Source organism: Molossus molossus, unplaced genomic scaffold (assembly GCF_014108415.1).
Source record: "Molossus molossus isolate mMolMol1 unplaced genomic scaffold, mMolMol1.p scaffold_m16_p_3, whole genome shotgun sequence".
In the NCBI taxonomy this organism is placed as follows: Eukaryota; Metazoa; Chordata; class Mammalia; order Chiroptera; family Molossidae; genus Molossus; species Molossus molossus.
The window spans coordinates 785867-802610 of record NW_023425366.1 but is presented as its reverse complement, the minus strand read 5'-3'; the positions used below and the strand labels follow the sequence as shown (position 1 = coordinate 802610).

Genomic DNA, 16744 nt, shown 5'->3' with positions numbered 1-16744 from the left:
ACAAATTGGTACTGATTTGATCACTTTTTAATAGACCCCGACTTGCAGTTTAAAAGTAACATTCTTGCCCTGGCCGGTTTGGCTCAGCGGTTGGAGCGTCGGCCTGCGGTACAGAGAGAGCCGGGTTCGGTTCCCGCTAAGGGCACGTACCTCGGTTGCAGTTTGTCCCCGGCCCTGGTAGGTCGTGCGGGTGGCAGCCACTCGATGTGTCCCTTTCACGTCGATGTTTCTCTCCCTCTTTTACTCTCTCTCCCTCCCGCTCTATCTGAACAAAAAATGGAAAAATGTCCTCAGGTGAGGTTAAAAAAAAAAAGAAGAAAAAAAAAAGTAACATTCTTATTATTGAAGTAATGCTGAAGTAAGATGGTTGTAGACACTGAGACCTTTCGATACCTTTTAGATTAGTCTTGTCGGAGGTCCTGCTCCTTCCCATCATGCCTCAGGACGTGCAGCGAGATGATCCTGTCCTTAGGCTGAAGCAGCTTTCAGTGCAGTGCTGTTTCTGAAAGGAAAACGCCAAGGGTGTGGTGTGAAGAGTAGATGGGTGGTAGCAAAGGGAAACAGGAAGTAGGTACATTTTTTTCTTTTAAACAAATGACACGTTGTGAGATTGCGCTCCTGTCCGTGCTCACTGTCCTGCGCTTCTGACTGGCTGGAGGGTGGGGCAGCGCTTCATCGACTGGAGCAGTGATGGATGCTGCACTTTTCGGGGTCAGCAAGGTCAGTCTGCGTGGGAATAAGTGCTGTCTAAACTCCAGGCCAGCGGAGGGCCAGCAAATCCAGGCAGACTGGTAGCTGAGTTTAGCCAACTTCCTGTTTACTCTGCATAAATTTTGTTACTGATTCAGATACTGTAAGGAATCTGGAAGAATGGAAATGTGTGAGAGAAGAGGGACAGACACAGTCCCTTCCTTCTCATGTGACACCCGATGGTTCTTGCGTCAGCGCTGCCCCCAGGCAGGGAGGTGCTGTGGTGGTCCGACTCAGAGAGGGAGCCGAGGTGTTGGGGGGGGGGTGGTGCCTGTCCCAAAGCTCCTGAGCTAGGCAGGAGTCCGTGTGTGTCTGACTTTAAAATGTATCAGTTTAATAGCTTCCTTTTTTTGATTGTTAGGTAGTAAACTAATTTACAGAAAAATGAAATACCAGAGTTCTTTTATGTAAGTATGTGTGTGTTTTTTACATAGAGTGGGAGGGAGTAAGGGAGATAGAAACACCGATGTGAGAGAGCTACTTTGTTTTCGTGTTTTTTTTTTATCCTCACCCGAGGACATTTTTCGATATTTTGTTCAGATAGAGTGAGAGGGAGAGAGAGAGAGAGAAACATCGACGTGAAAGCGACACATCGAGTGGTTGCCACCCACACGACCCAACCAGGGCCGGGGACAAACTGCAACCAAGGTACGTGCCCTTAGCGGGAACCGAACCCGGGTCTCTCCGGACCGCAGGCCAACGCTCTAACCGCTGAGACAAACTGGCCAGGGTGAGAGAGCTACTTTGATTGGTTGCCTCCTGCATGACCCCAACCAAGGCTGGGGATCTAACCTGCAACAAGGTACATGCCCTTGGCTGTGAATCCAACCCTCAACTTTTCGGTCTGCAGGCTGACACTCTAACTGCCGAGCCAAATCGGCCAGGGCTTTTTTCGTTGTTTGTGTAAACAAATGAAATCACTTTTTTCCCCCTTCAAGGATGGGTGGCATCTCTACTCTCTCTCTAGTTAATGCACGAGGACCTCTTTCCAGTGACTGATCTTCTTCTGCTAGTTCTGCCTTGGTCCTTAGTGCCTGTTCATGGACTAAGCTGCAGAACATGTTTGTAGGGTAGATTCCTAGCAGTGGAGTTACTGGATCAGAAGGTTTTGCATTTGGTAGGTGGGACCTGATTCCTCTGAAAAAGCTGCGCCAATCTATAATCCCGTCACAGTGCTGTGAAGGGGATGGTCCTGTCCCATTTGTCGTCCCGTCCCCCCCTCCCCATTTTGGCATACAGGATGTGTTCACAGCTTTGATCTTGGTGAGATTGGATGAAAACGGTACTTTATTGAGCATATTTTTGTGTTAGGAGCAGTTTCTAAGAACAGCTTGTTCACGTAAGCCATTTTTTAGTGATTTGTAGTAGTTCTTTTAATATTGAGGGGTTTGTTTGCCATTAATATTTCATATATTCTTTCACAGCTTGTTTGTCTTGGTAATTCTTTAAAAATGTAGAGGGTTTTAGAGAAATATTTGAATGTAGAGAAAAGTGTAGAGAGAACTGAATGAACATTACCACCAACAGTAGCCATGTCTTAATATTTTGCCGTATTGATCTCTTAGAAAGAAAACATCAGGTGCAGTTGAAGTCTGCTCTTTACTTCTTAGTAACCCTTTTTTTGTCTTCACTTTTCCCAGAGGTAATCTTAATGCACGTTCTTAAATTGTTATTACATGTGTGAATGTCAATAAATAGTATTGTTTCCATGTTTAAGACATTTATATAAATAAACGATTATTACTTATATATCTGCATCTTGCTTTTACATTGATTCTGCCTTTGAGTTTTCCCCATGCTGGTGTCTGCAGATTCAGTGTAGCTTATAGAACTCCATGTAGTCTTCTGCCTTGTGCCTCTGCATTTATTCCATTTGCCCGGTTCAGTTCAAGTTGCTCTTGACCTTTGGCTGCTGTGGAGAGCACTGCGTTGGCTGTCCTTGTACTGTCTCCCTGTGCGTGCACAGGGCTTTCTAGGCCAGTGGTCCTTACACGCTAATGTCTAATAATGACCTGGGGATTTTGGTAAAGTGCAGGTCTGATTACAGTAGGTCCCAGGAGTGGGCCCTAGTTCTCAAACTGTTCAGAGTGATGTTGATTCTGCTTGTCTGTGGACCACACTTCAAATAGCAAGGCGCTCTAACTATGTAGTTAAAAGAAAAACCGCTGGGACTTGATTGATATTGCCAAATTCTCTTCCACGTGGAGTACCGAGTTACACTCCTGTGTGCTGTGTATTAACTGTTCACAATTTGCTGCTGTTCATCCTCACCCTAGCATATTTTCTCTATTGATTTTTTTTAGGGGGTGGAGGGAAGAGAAAGAAACATTAATGTGAGACACATCTTGATTGCCATACTCCAGATGCACTCTTACTGAGGCCAGGGATCAAACTTGGAGCCCCGGTACATGCCCTTGCCTTGAATGGAGTCTGCAACCCTTTGGTTAACAGGCTGCTAGCCACTGAGCCACACTGGCCAGGGCTATAATCATCTACTTTGTACTCTGGTCAGAGTTTGTCAGATTATCAGAGTTAACATTTTTGTCAATCTCTGTCATAAAATACATTTTCACTGTTCTTGGTCATTGGGTCACATTTCTGTGAATTGCCTGTTCTTTGTTTACTACTTCTTTTGGGTTACTTTCTTTTCATACTAGTTTGGGAAATATATACATGGATACATTTGTATGGGTGTATGTACACACACACACACACACACACACACACCATTTTTAATGTCTTTAAAGTTTTACATAGTTTCTTTTTTTAGTCTACATGTATTTAGCTAGATGTATTCAAGTGCTTTATAGTACTTGTTACTTTTTTATTAATTTTGGAGAGAGGCGGGGGAGAGAGAGACATTGATGTGAGAAAGAAACATTGATCAGTTTTCTCCCGTACCACACTGTACCCGGGACCGAAGCCGCAACTGGGCAAGTGCCCTGATCAGGAATCAAATTGGCGACCTTTGGTGCATAACTTTGACACTCAACCAACTGAGTCATACTGGCCAGGGCTACTTGTTGCTATTTTAAAAAGCTTTCTTATTAATTACCTTGTTAGTATTATATCTAGCAGCCTTGATTAATTTTCAGTCTGTAATGTCTTTGGGATTTTTTTTTTAAATGGATAAGCATTTGTTCACAAATACTATCTGTTTTTAATTTACCTTTCCAGTCCTTACTTATGTTTCTTACTCATATTTGCTGTGCTGGCCTTATGTCGGTCTGTGAGGTCTGGACTTCATCCTACTTGCAGGCTAATAGACTGGCTTTGGATGCTGGTAGATGTCAACGTGGGAAGCATTCAGACCTATTGAGAATTTTTGTGAGCTCATTTGAGCCAGACTGACGACAAATGCTGGAAAGCAGAGCCTCCCCGGATTGAGACAATGCTCCAGAGAAGGGCAGTTCTGCGCCCTGTTTTATATGTTACAATCAAAAGAGCAGATGCAAGTGGATTACATGAAATCCACTGTGACAGATTAGTGTGGAGGGAGAAAGCACAGCAGGGACCTCTGGGATTGGATGACAAGTAAAATGTCAGACACATGCATCTCTTACACAGGTGGGCACAGGACAGTTAACAGTCGACAAGAACTCAGTAACAGAGAGGGGATCTGTGGACTGGTGCCTGTGCTTTGAGGGGTCCAGGAAAAAGGAAAATTACTTGGACATTACAGAGATATGCAAAAAGACAATAGACAGGCTCAGTTAAGGTAAAGATTGACTTTTGTCAGGGAAGATGCCCACCTAGGACATGACTACCCGCCACGAACTGCTTGTAGTTAAAACGTTTTACTTTCATACCATCCTTTGTGGTTACTTTAGGTCTGTGAGTTTGCAAGGCTACCACACAGGCCTCCCCTGGGCTTGTCAGGTTAGCGTGTGACCCCTTTTTGTTCACAAAGACAGGAAACTCTAAGGTCAGAGGCAAAAAGCTTTATTACTTATGGCACAACAAGCAACAGAAGCATGGCATTGGTGCCAGTTCCTCATGCCCCTGAAACCTTTGGGAGTGACACAGAGGGTCCAGGTGGGTGCTGCCCTTGCACCGAGGGGTGAATCTACCTCATTTATAATAAGACTGCTCTTTGTTCTGAAGAAGGATGTTACCTATTTCTTAAGTTGTGTGTTGCAAATGTAACCATTAGAAGTGGGCTGTGTAAAGAGCAGTCGAGGCCCTGCGTTTTTGGCACTGTAAGAATGGGGATCCTCAGGGCCCCTGCGGATTGCTTATCCGAATAGTCTGCTTGTTAGCCCTACGTGTTCTTGGCCAAACTTGAATTTTATGTTACTGTACCACTTTGATTAAGCTAACAGGTTAGAACCAAATTCACTTAATTTATCTTAATAAATAGCATTTAATTAATAAATCAACAACCCAAGCAGTAAGGTGAGGCCAGGATTCAGCCAACTATTGAACGTGTTTTAGGGGGACCAGGAGAATATTTGTCAGCCAGCCCGTGTCTGATCTATGGCCACTCTGTTATCCATTATGATCTGCTTGAAGGAGTTTGAACTGACCTGATTTTTGGGGTTATTTATTACCTGTAATTATAGGGATAATAGTCAAAAGTAGCTCTTATCCTCAGTAGAAGACATTGTGTGGATTATTTTCCCTATATGCAAACTGACCATGTGAAAGGAGTCTGTTGTTGAACTTGATTTGGATTACTGTCAGCTTGTTTGGGGGACACCGAGTACACAAGCACACTGAGCACATGGAGCACACCGAGCACATGAGCACACCGAGCACATGAGCATAACGAGTACACTAGCACACCAAGTACACCGAGCACATGAGCACACCAGCACACCAAGTACAGCGAGGATACCAGCACACAATCACACTGAGTGCTTGAGTATACTGAGTACACCAAGCAAAGAGTACACTGAGTATACTGAGCACATGGAGCACACCGAGCACATGAGCGTACGAACACACTAGCACACCTGTACACCGAGCACATGAGCACACCGAGCACCCGAGCATGCTGAGTACAGGAGTACATGTGCACACCGAGTACATGTGCACACCGAGCATGAGCACACCAAGCACACTGAGTACATGTGCACACCAAGTACACGAGTACACCAGAGCACATGAGCACGCTGAGTACACGAGCATGCTGAGTACATGAGTATACTGCCATCAGTAGCATCCTCTGTTGCCATGTGCTTCACACACTCTAAGACAGCAGTTTTCAACCTTCTTCATCTCACGGCACATAAACAAATTATTCAAGTTCTGCAGCACACCAAAAAGTATATTTTTAGCTGATCTGACAAAAAAATAGGTGTAATTTAAATTCATTCACACAGCATAGCTATTGTTATGTTGGCTGTTATTTTTTTATTTGACAACCTAAGGGAAAAGAGGTCAGTGTCGCTGACTACATAACCAGGTACAGCATGCTGTAACAGTCTTGTGGAGCACAATTAAAACTTGCTGCTCTAAGACCATTCAGGTCTTAAGAAAATCGTTTGTGTTTTATCTGTCAGCTGAAACAAGGCTGTGCTGGTTTGAGTGTTGCTATGTATCTGTGTCCAGGAGCTGCTCTTGACACCAGGTGCAGCGGATGGTCAAGGACTGTCAGGAGCGCCGTGAACTTCTCTGATGTCGGAGCCTGTGATGGGGATGGCGAATGTGGCGGTGGTCAGAGTGTCACCCAGCTGCTGTCTGATGCGGGCCCTGGGGCTGGCTCTGGGGGGAGCACTAGTTGTTCTCCTTCCTCCCTGTGCCCTGTGGGGTCAGAGATGGTCCCTGTTTGGGTGGTGGGGTTTTTGCTCTCTCTCTCTTTTGTTTTATCCTCACCCGAAGACATTTTTTGCATTTATCCTCAGATTGAGCAGGAGAGAGAGAGAGGGAGGAAGAGGAGAGTGAGAAACATCTATGTGAGAGAGACACATCGACTGGTTGCCACCCGCACAACCCCAACCGGGGCCAGGGATGAACCTTAACCGAGGCATGTGCCGTTAACAGGAACCGAACCCAGGACTCTCTGGTCTGTGGACCGACACTCTTAACTGCTGAGCCAGACCGGCCAGGGCTGCTCTCTCTGTATAGGATGAGGTCTCTGTGTCCCAGTCCAACAGCTCTGAATTCACTGAAAGAGAAATCCCGTTGCCCCAGGTTTTTTTATCCACAGGCGTTGGGTGTGAGTGTGGCAAGGGTATTTTTAGGTAGCATGCAGAGAACCATTATGGCCTCCCCTTGGTCCACCCTGGACGGTGATGGGGGGCTTGGTGAGAAGTGGACTCAGGCGCGTGGTCATGGTTATGGATCTAGGACCATATCTGCCCGACAAGACAACCTAGGTGAACACATCAAGTGACTCGCTCCTTAGGTTCCTGTTTGCTGTTGCCCTGCAGACAGCCTGGCCTGCATTTGCTCTCAGGGGAGAGAGAGGCACCGTGTCCAGGGATGATCAGGCCAGAATCCTGAGTTTTTATTTTATTTTATTTTTTCATTTTTCTTCAGATAGAGCGAGAGGGGGAAAGAGAGTGAGAGAAACATCGACTGGTCACCACCCACACGACCCCACCTGGGGCCTGGGACAAACTGCAACCAAGGTACATACCTTAGTGGGGACTGAACCCAGGACTCTCTGGTCCGCAGGCTGACGCTCCAACCATGGAGCCAAACTGGCCAGGGCTCTTTTTTTTTTTCCTCTTTCTTTTTTCTCCCCCAATTTTTATAATTTATTTTTGTTATAGATGTGTCTTCCTTTTCCCCCCTAGACACCCTCCTCCCCATTCTGTTCCCCCACCCCCCGTAGCATTGTTGTCCATGTCCATTGGTTATGCACACGTGCATATAAGTTACTTGTTTCATCTCATACCCCTCCTCCCCCCTGGAGGGTTTGTCAGTCTGAATTATACTCCTTTCTAGGTCTCTGGGTCTTTTTATGTTCATCAGCCCACCTTGTTCATTATATTTCACAAATGAGTGAGATCATGTGGTATTTGTCTTTCTCTGATTGACTTATTTCACTTAGCATAATGCTCTCCAGGGCCTTCCATGTCGTCTCAAAGGGTAAGAGATCTTTCTTTCTTAGAGTTGCGTAGTACTCCATTGTGTAAATGTACCACAGCTTTTTCATCTACTAATTTACTAATGGACACTTGGGCTGTTTCCAGATCTTAGCTATTGTAAATAGTGCTGCTACGAACATGGGGGTACATATATTCTTTCTGATTGGTGTTTCATGCTTCTTAGGGTATATTCCTAGAAGTGGGATCACTGGGTCAAATGGCAGATCAATTTTTAACTTTTAGAGGTAACACCATAGTGTTTTCCGTAGTGGTTGCACCAGTCTGCAATCCCACCAGCAGTGTACTAGGGTCCCCTTTTCTCCACACCCTCGCCAGCACTTGTTGTTTGATGATATGTTGATGGCGGCCATTCTGACAGGTGTGAGGTGATACCTCATTGTTGTTTTAATTTGCATCTCTCTGATGAATAGTGATGTTGAGCATTTCTTCATATGTCTCTTGGCCATTTGTATGTCCTGTTTGGAGAGGTGTCTATTCAGCTCCTCTGCCCATTTTTTAGTTGGGTTCTTTGTCTTCCTTTTGTTGAGTTGTATGAGCACTCTATATATTTTGGAAATTAACCCCTTATCTGATGTATCATTAGCAGTTATGCTCTCCCACAGAGTGGGTTCCCTTTCCCAGAATCCTGACTGTTTAAAGTGGGTCTGTGTAACCTCATGCCTCTTCACTTTCATCCTGAGTACGATCCAGGATGCGGCTGAGGAGATGGTCTCTGGCTGTGCTTCATTCATTGACCAGATTGTTCCACCAGGGTGTGTGGGGGACGGGGAAGGGGATGTGCAGCTAGTGTTATGAGCTGAATTTTGAGGAGACTGTTTGGATGCTTGATGATACCGGCCTCCTGTGGATAGTGGGGAGTATGGAATGTTGGCCCATTGAGGGGTGACCTTCTTGACCAAAGATGACGTTTGTCACTGGGCTGTCAGTGGTCTGGAACACTAAAACATGTCATGGACTCACTTCAAGGGTCACAGCAGTGTGACAAGGGTTGGCACTCAGATTGCAGCAGCAACATTGCAGCTAGAATAGTTTCCACAGTGACGAGTCACCACTGATTCAGTGGTCAGCGGTCTGATGTTGTCCCCTGGTGTGATGTGGACGAGCTTTTGGCAGGAGTCACTGTGGACCTGCAGCGTGGTGGCTTCCACATCAGAAGGTTACAGTCTTTGATCTGTAGTCTGTCGTTTTTCAGATGGAGACAAGTTGATTTGGTCATTGGTAAAAGCCCAAGAGTTAGAAAAGTATGAAATGTCTACCCTTTAAGAACATCGTCGAAGGCAAGCGTCACAGCTCTCATTTTACTCCGCTGTGCTGACTGGCACTTGGTCTTCCAGAGCTGTGGGTCTGGATGGCTGCTGCCGCCCTGTGGACACCACCTCCTGTTACCTTGGCTGAGCCTACTGGACCAGTGCTGTTACAGGGGCAGGGGGCAGAGGCTACCCTGAAGGGTGGTTGCACTTCTTCATGCAGAGCCAGGGTGGCCCTAGGGCTGGGCCGCTGCCCCGGAACACTCTGTCCACTGGTCAGGAGCCCTGGTGGGCCCTTGGTGTCAGTGGTTTGCTCTCGGTCAGGGCTCAGCAGTAGGGCAGGAACCACGTCCCCTTTACGAAAGGAGTGCCCCTGGCCTGTGCCGAGCACTGCTGCCCTCACTCTGCCCAGTGGCCACACCTCTTCAGCGCCACCCCAGTGGCTTTATTCTGGGAGCCAGGAAGGGGATGGGATGGGACTCACCTGCCAACCTGCGACATTTCCCGAGTGGGAGAATCTTGAGCATTTCCAGTGCGAGCACGTCCTATCAGTGCCAGCTGCAGAGCACAGCAGTGTGCCGGATAGGCTGAGGGCCCACCCGCAGGACCGCTTCCCTTTTCCCTTCCCTTTCCCGCTGCTGAATTTTCTGCAGGCTCCGTCGGTCAGACCGAGGCTATACCGAGGCTATGGAGCACGTGGGGTGGGGACAGGAACTAAGGAGTTTTGTATATCATATTGGGGCCATAGTCTAAACTTCCAGGTGCTCACGATATTTCTTCAGCTGGGAATGTGGGAAGCTGCGGGGTGGAGGGGAAGACCACCCCTTTGGGGATTGCATGGTGGCTTGGAGGCTTTTTGTTTCTCTTATGGTTCCTCAGCCTAGGGCTGGAGTTGCCACCTCTCTGCTGTGCCTTCTGGCTCCAGCAAACACCTGCTGGGGCACCACACTGTGTGGCTTTGCCCACACTCCTGTACCCTTTGTCACCCTCATGCTTAGTACAGTACTGTCTTCCCATCATGGGAACGGCTAGGACAGTGACTTGGATGCTGTGTCCGATGGAGCATAAAAGCTCGTCTCTCCTTTTCCTGATCCCGCAGACTTTTCATTAGACGCCGAGGTCGGCGTGGGGAGGTCACTGCAGGCAGCCGGCTGGAGCAGCTCCCTCTCCCACTCGAGCAGTCACCACTCAGTGCCTTTGGGCCTTTGTGTCAGTGCTGCCCCTTGCCCCTGGCTGTCAGGCCGTGAGGAGCCCTCCTCCCACTTGCTGATGCACCTGATGGGCCAGGGGATCTCAGCTTTCCCCTGACAGTTTGAGATCTGAGCATCACCCTCATCACCAGAACTTAGGGTCTGTGCAGGGTTTGGATTTTTATCCTCCTTGCAAGCTTAGCAAGCCAGCCTGTCACTGTTTCATGGACGCTGGCATAAGACACGAGACAGCCAAGAACTTTGTCTTTCTTGGCAAACGGCATGAGTCCCGAGGTCGTAGGGGAGGTGGCATCACGAAGTGCCATGGAACCGTGTGAGGGGGAGGAGCCAGTTGGCATAGGTGGCGGGTTCCCATTGTGACTGAGGAACTCTCCTCCTCGTCCTGGAGGGAATTATGACACAATGCAGCCTGGAACAGTGGGCAGGGCATTCAGCACAGCTCCACGTTGTTTAAAAATACGTGCGTATTGATAATTTTAGAGAGAGGAAAGGAGAGGGGAGAGAGGGATAGAAACATTGATGAGGAGAGAAACATCGATTGGCTGCCTCCTGCCTACCCCCCCACAGGGAATCAAGCCTGAATCCGGGCATGTGCCCTGAACAGAATCAAACTGGTGACCTCTTGGTGCAGGGGTGGATGCTCCACCACTGAGCCACACCAGCTGGGCCAGTTCCAAGATATCATTGTGATTTTATCGCACTAATGGGTGAATATTGGGGAAAACCAGAAACTTATAAATTATTTTTTTGTACACTTCTAATTTTTTAAAATGATATTTACATATTCTTTATTTTTAAATTCTTTATTTTATTTTTGTTAATCCTCCCCTGGATATTTTTTTATTGATTTAAAAAAATATCTTTTTAGATGGAGTAGAAGGGAAGGAAGGGGTGGGGGGAGAGAGAGAAACAGAAACATCGACTCGAGAAAGATACATTGATTGGTTGCTTCCTGCATGACCCTGACTGGGACCAGGATTGGAACCTGCAACCCAGGTGTGTATCCCTGACTGGGAATCGAACCCGTGACCCCTTGGTCCTCGGGCTGATGCTTTAACTGCTGAGCCAAACTGGCCAGGGCATTTTTATACATTCTTTTAATCGTTTTTGAACATTTGTTTTGGAGAAAGAAGTTTGGAAATAGATCTAGAATTCTTAAAATAGAACTGTAGCTTTATTTGCCACAATTGTCTAATGTCAAAGAAAACCAGGGGCTGTTTAAACCAGTACGTGTGATGGAGAGCAGAGCGTCTTGTCGTGAGCAGGTGCCCGTTCGCTGCATCTCCTTACACCTGCTTCCCTCTGAGCGCGGTGCTCTCAGGACGGCCTCCTGTGGTCGTGGTGGGGAAGGAAGGAGCCACGGTGGGTCCGACCACCAGGCACCAGGCACCTGGAAACAACCACAGTCTTCCTGACTGCTCACAGTTGTGGGGAGTAAGGCTAGGGAGAGTTGGTGTTTAAAGTTACGTGTAGGTTTTTTATGTATGTTTACCTATATGCTTATAATTTGTTTCAGTCGTCATTGAATTTTGAGAAGCATACTGAAAACTTTTCATGGACAGAAAATCGTTATGATGTGAACCGTCGACGACACAACTCTTCAGATGGCTTTGACTCTGGCATCGGACGTCCCAGTGGAGGTAACGTTTGCTAAGGAGTGATAGAGTTCAAGGATACTTTTTTCGTGTTCTTTTAAGAATGTTATTATTGTGATTCAGTCTTTAAGTATAACTGTCTTCTTTGAATTTATAATATTTTATCATTATCAAAAAAGGTAACTTTGGAAGGAAAGAAAAAAATGGATGGCGTACACATGGCAGAAATGCTACTGAAAACGTAAATCATCGCGGGGGTTACCATGGTGGCAGTTCCCGTTCTCGCAGCAGCCTTTTCCCTTCCGGGAAAAGCCAAGGACCTCACGAAAACAGCGTCCCTGACAGTGAGACAGGGCGGAAGGAAGACAAGAGAGAACGCAGACAGTTCGAGGCTGAGGATTTTGTAAGTTTCTTGTGCTTTTAGGACACGTAGTTTCTGCAAGAGCGTTGCAGCATGAGCTCGATTTCTACCGGGAGCACCCTCAAGGGGACCCGTTTTCCAAGGCTCTTGTTCACAGTTTTCCCTTCCTGTTCCTGTCTCACTCACTACGTGTCTGTTCAAGCTTCTGATAGCTCCTTATAGAAATTCTACATTTCCCTCAGAAACAGTGGCCGAGTTTAGTAGCTTATTTGCAAGTACATCATGATATGTTTTTTAAAAAGCTGTAAATTTTTGGAAAGAATATTTTACCTGTGCATTTTACGTAAGATTGTCTCTCTTAACACTTGATTAGTTGTGTGTGACTCTTAATCCCAGGATAGCTCTCTCTCTTTCAGCTACTTTCTCTATTCAGAAGTTTCTTTGTGGTCAGGAGAGGCAAACTAATTGTTAGTCTAGGTCAGATACAATTAGGAATTGTAACTCCACTAGAAACAAGTACAAACTAATTAAAAACAAAATTAAAAAAATTTTTCCTGATGGTAAATCTCACCATGTGGCTGGCTCATTGAAACACAGTCTCTCAAGCTACATAGAGGTTGATGCAGCGCACACTCTTGTTTATCTGGTTCTTGTGCCTCATTCCTGGTCCTTTGTTTTTGTGTGTATGTTCACTCTTCATCCAGCCAGCATTTACGTGGCTCTGCGTCTAGCTGTTCTTGGCCCTCAGAACACACAGGTGAAGGAGATAGGCAAGGTCCCTCCTGTTACTGGGTTCTGTTCTCTTGGGGACATTAGGACGATAAAAAGAAAAAATATCTAGTATGTTGCAGAGAATTTAGACAGGAAGTGACTGAGCACCACTTTGGTTTGGCAGATCAGGAGAGACTTCTCTAGGAAGGTGCCTTTTATTTGTTTATTTTTTTATCCTCACCCGAGGACATTTTTCCATTTTTTGTTCAGACAGAGTGGGAGGGAGAGAGAGGAAGAGAGAGAGAGAAACATCGACATGAAAGGGACACATCGAGTGGCTGCCACCCGCACGACCAACCAGGGCCGGGGACAAACTGCAACCGAAGTACATGCCCTTAATGGGAACCGAACCCAGGTCTTTCCGGACCGCAGGCTGACGCTCTAGCTGCTGAGCCAAACCGGCCAGGGCGGAAGGTGCCTTTTAATCTGGGACGTTAAGAGCGAGCTTTGTTAAGACTGGGAGACGGGGGAAGAGCTGGTGGAAAGGCCCTAAGGTGGGAGCAGGCTTGTCGTGGGTAAGGGATAAAAGGCCAGTGCAGTGAAGACTGGCACCAGGCCAGCTGGAGAAGTAGGAAAGGGTTGACGTCGAGGAGGACTTTTGCCTGTAACAAAGAATTTTAGTTTAATTACAAATGCAGCAGGAAGCCTCTGGAGAAGTCATGTGAGTCGATTTTTGTCTTTTTGAAGACGATTCCGGTAGTTACAACTTGAGTGGATTTCAGCGAGAGCTGGGAGACCAGTCAGGAGGGGCAGCGATAGTTCAGGAGAAGACGACGGTGTGCGTGGGCAGAGCTGTGGCAGGCGGAGACACGTGTTTGGGGTATAGTTTGGTGGTGGGCGGGTTGGAGGGTGGAAGTGAGAGGAAGAGGTGACAGATCGGATGTGGGCAGGGGAGTGCTGAGGGCAAGAGAAGAGCAGTCTCAGGTCTGAGGTCCTGGAGTCGTGATGCCTTCCCATTTCTGTAGCCCGTAAAATGGACTTTTTTATGATGTGAACAAAGCAGAAGGATGAGAGTGCTCTCGTAGTGCTGTGAGGGTTAGCAGGGCCCTGCCCAGTGGTCGCTGAGGCCCGTGCACCGCACAGCAGGTGCTGCCCCCGCTCCCAGGACGGTGGCGCTGCCCTCGCAGCCCAGACCCGGACAGCCCCGCAGTCTGATGTCTCCCACTAGCACAGCACCGGAGAGCATGTGCAGCCCACCAGTCTTCTCCGTCCTCTGCAGTTTGACCAAGGAGTCCATGCTAGTATGCATGTGTACTCTTTGGCTTTTTGATAATGTCAATGGAAGATTCATTTTATCCAACACATCTTAAGCACCTTGTTTGAGGCCTGGCAGTCTGTGTTGCTAGGTCATGTGGAACATACCTGATACAATTAATGGAAATTTAGGGATTTAGAGGGTCAGCATATCTACTAAGATTAGCTTTAGAGGACACAGTCATTGCCCCACTCCATTTCTTTGTAAGAGTCTGAGCATCACTTGTTAAAATAAGAATTTGCACTTGGCTTTGAGAATGAGTGTGCTAACTAAAGCACCCAGTAATGAAAACAGTGTGTGTGTGTGTTGGGGGGGCATTTGTCCTCTTCCCTGCTCTTGACTTTATGCTGAGGAAGGACACTTCTCAGTTCTGTTGTGTGCGTATTTGGACACGTTTCCCTCAGGCATTTGGGGATGAGGAAAATATTTAGACACTTGTCTCTCTGACTAGGAGTGATTAAGTATAGATAGTAACTTTTAACGATTAGCAGACTAAGCTGAATGTTACGGTTATGATTCTAATTAATCTTCAGTTGTTGAGTTGCTTATGTCATGTTTTTCAGTAAGATTTTGAGATTATTTTTAAAAGGATTTATTTTTAAATGTGAGCAGTTTAAACATGTTTTTGTATTGTTTTCATTTCGATTTTCTTTCAGCCGTCTTTAAATCCTGAATATGAGAGAGAACCAAATCAAAATAAGTCTTTAGCTGCAGGTGTATGGGGTAAGTAATTTTTTATCTATCTTTGAGGGGTATAAACTGTTATTTGTAGGTTTCACTTTTCATTGTTTTAAAAATAAATAGAATTAAAATTTTTCTTTTAAATGTGTTGATGTGCTTAGCTACAAAAAAGGTGGCAGTGACATTTTAAAAACAAGATATTGGGGTTAGAAGAAGAGTTCAAATTGAAACAATTGATTTGCCCATGTTTGTACCGTTAAGAATACTCACAGATGAATTTAAAAACATGGTTGTAAGTTATTGTCATGAATGGAAGTAATTTTGAGAGCAGCCCAATAACATAAAGAAAAGACTTAATTTTAAATTAATTTTTAGTTTTTCAAAGTTGAAAACTTAGTTAATTTGGGAGATAAGTACTTCTAATCATAGTGTGACATAAATTTAATTGTTTTACTTATGGAAATGGTTCCACATAGAGAGTATTAAACACAGTTATATGAACTTGCCTATGGAACTTAGTCTGTGTTTGAAATTATCTGCCTTTTTGATTGTCAAAGCTTAATGACAGTTTTTCTGGTAAAAACTCCCTTTTCTTTAAAATTGCATAGAGTTTAATTTGATAGCATCTTACAAAAGATTAAACTGCACTTAGTATAAATTAGACAGCTTTTTAAAGATTCAAGTGAAGTTTAAAATAATGAAAAAATTTAAAATATGAAGATTTGATGTCTGAAAAATAAATTTAATTATTTGATACCAAATTCAAGGTGATGTATTCGCTTTGGAACTTGTACACGTTCATTTGTATTTTTCTATTGAAAATCAACTTATCAAAACAAGGATTGTGGCTTATGACAGCATTACTAGTCCTAACAATGAAGGCATTATTTTAAACTTTGCCACTTCCTGTGCTGTTCTTTAATGTCTTTATGGGTGATCTCTGGGGAATTACTTTGTTTTCTTTTGCTCTCCAGATTGATTTAAGGGTTGTTGAGGGTGGGGGTGGGGGTGGTCAGACACTTCTGCTAGAACCGGGTGAAGAGCATTGTTTTCTGTATTGCAAATTAGTATTTCTGCCACTCTCCTCAGGCCTACACGCCCAGACACACACATACCCAACCAAAAAACTCTCCCAAGCTCCTCTCTTAGGTATGTTTCCTTATTATTCAGTTTTTCTGGGAACAGCTGTTTGCATAAGAATATAGATTCACCTGGAAGGTGCTGCATAGGCTCTGAGAAACTAGGGACGATTTGGATTTGGCTGGAGTGAAAGTGAGAAGTCAAGAAAGCCAGCGAGCCTTTGTCATATAAAACTATAGATACTGTTGCTGTTGATCCTTGGTTAATTTAATCATTTTGGAAATGATTTAAAAGCAAATACATTTTTGAAAATATTGAATACAGTGTATGAATATAAAGATTTTGGTTCTACTGTTTCAGGGTTGGTGTAATAAGGATTTGAGCACTAGTTGGAAAGATGTTTAAAGGGAAGACACACTCTTTGCTGTGTCGTAGGTAACCTGGGAAGTGTGCTGCGTTAGGGAGAGAAGGTTCATTGTGGCTGGTCAGCGGGTGACTCCCACAGCTCCGTAGGGCACAGTGAACGTTCATTGTGGTGACTATTACTCCTGTCTGCTTTCCCCTGGGCTCCCACATACTGTTTTACCATTGCAACATTTAACATAGCTATTGCGCTCCTGAGGAAGACATGAGAGAAATTTAGGAAAGACTTCAATAGAACTTTTCTAGCTACTTCCTTCCAGGTAAGTAAAAATTTAATAATGGAAATGTAATATATATTAAAAATGAACCAGT

General features: G+C 45.4%; 1 protein-coding gene across 4 annotated transcripts in view; it reads left to right on the top strand.

Moving 5' to 3' along the window:
- Positions 1 to 16744, top strand: part of GPBP1 (GC-rich promoter binding protein 1) — a 77234-nt gene that overhangs the window by 37644 nt on the left and 22846 nt on the right. For 3 of the 4 annotated variants that reach the window (XM_036280926.1, XM_036280925.1, XM_036280928.1), the window contains 4 exons: positions 11783 to 11906; positions 12041 to 12264; positions 14905 to 14971; positions 16019 to 16078. In XM_036280926.1, the coding sequence (XP_036136819.1) occupies positions 11783 to 11906; positions 12041 to 12264; positions 14905 to 14971; positions 16019 to 16078 (475 nt within the window). The remainder of the gene's footprint in view (positions 1 to 11782; positions 11907 to 12040; positions 12265 to 14904; positions 14972 to 16018; positions 16079 to 16744) is intronic. The other variant, XM_036280927.1, reaches the window with a different exon arrangement.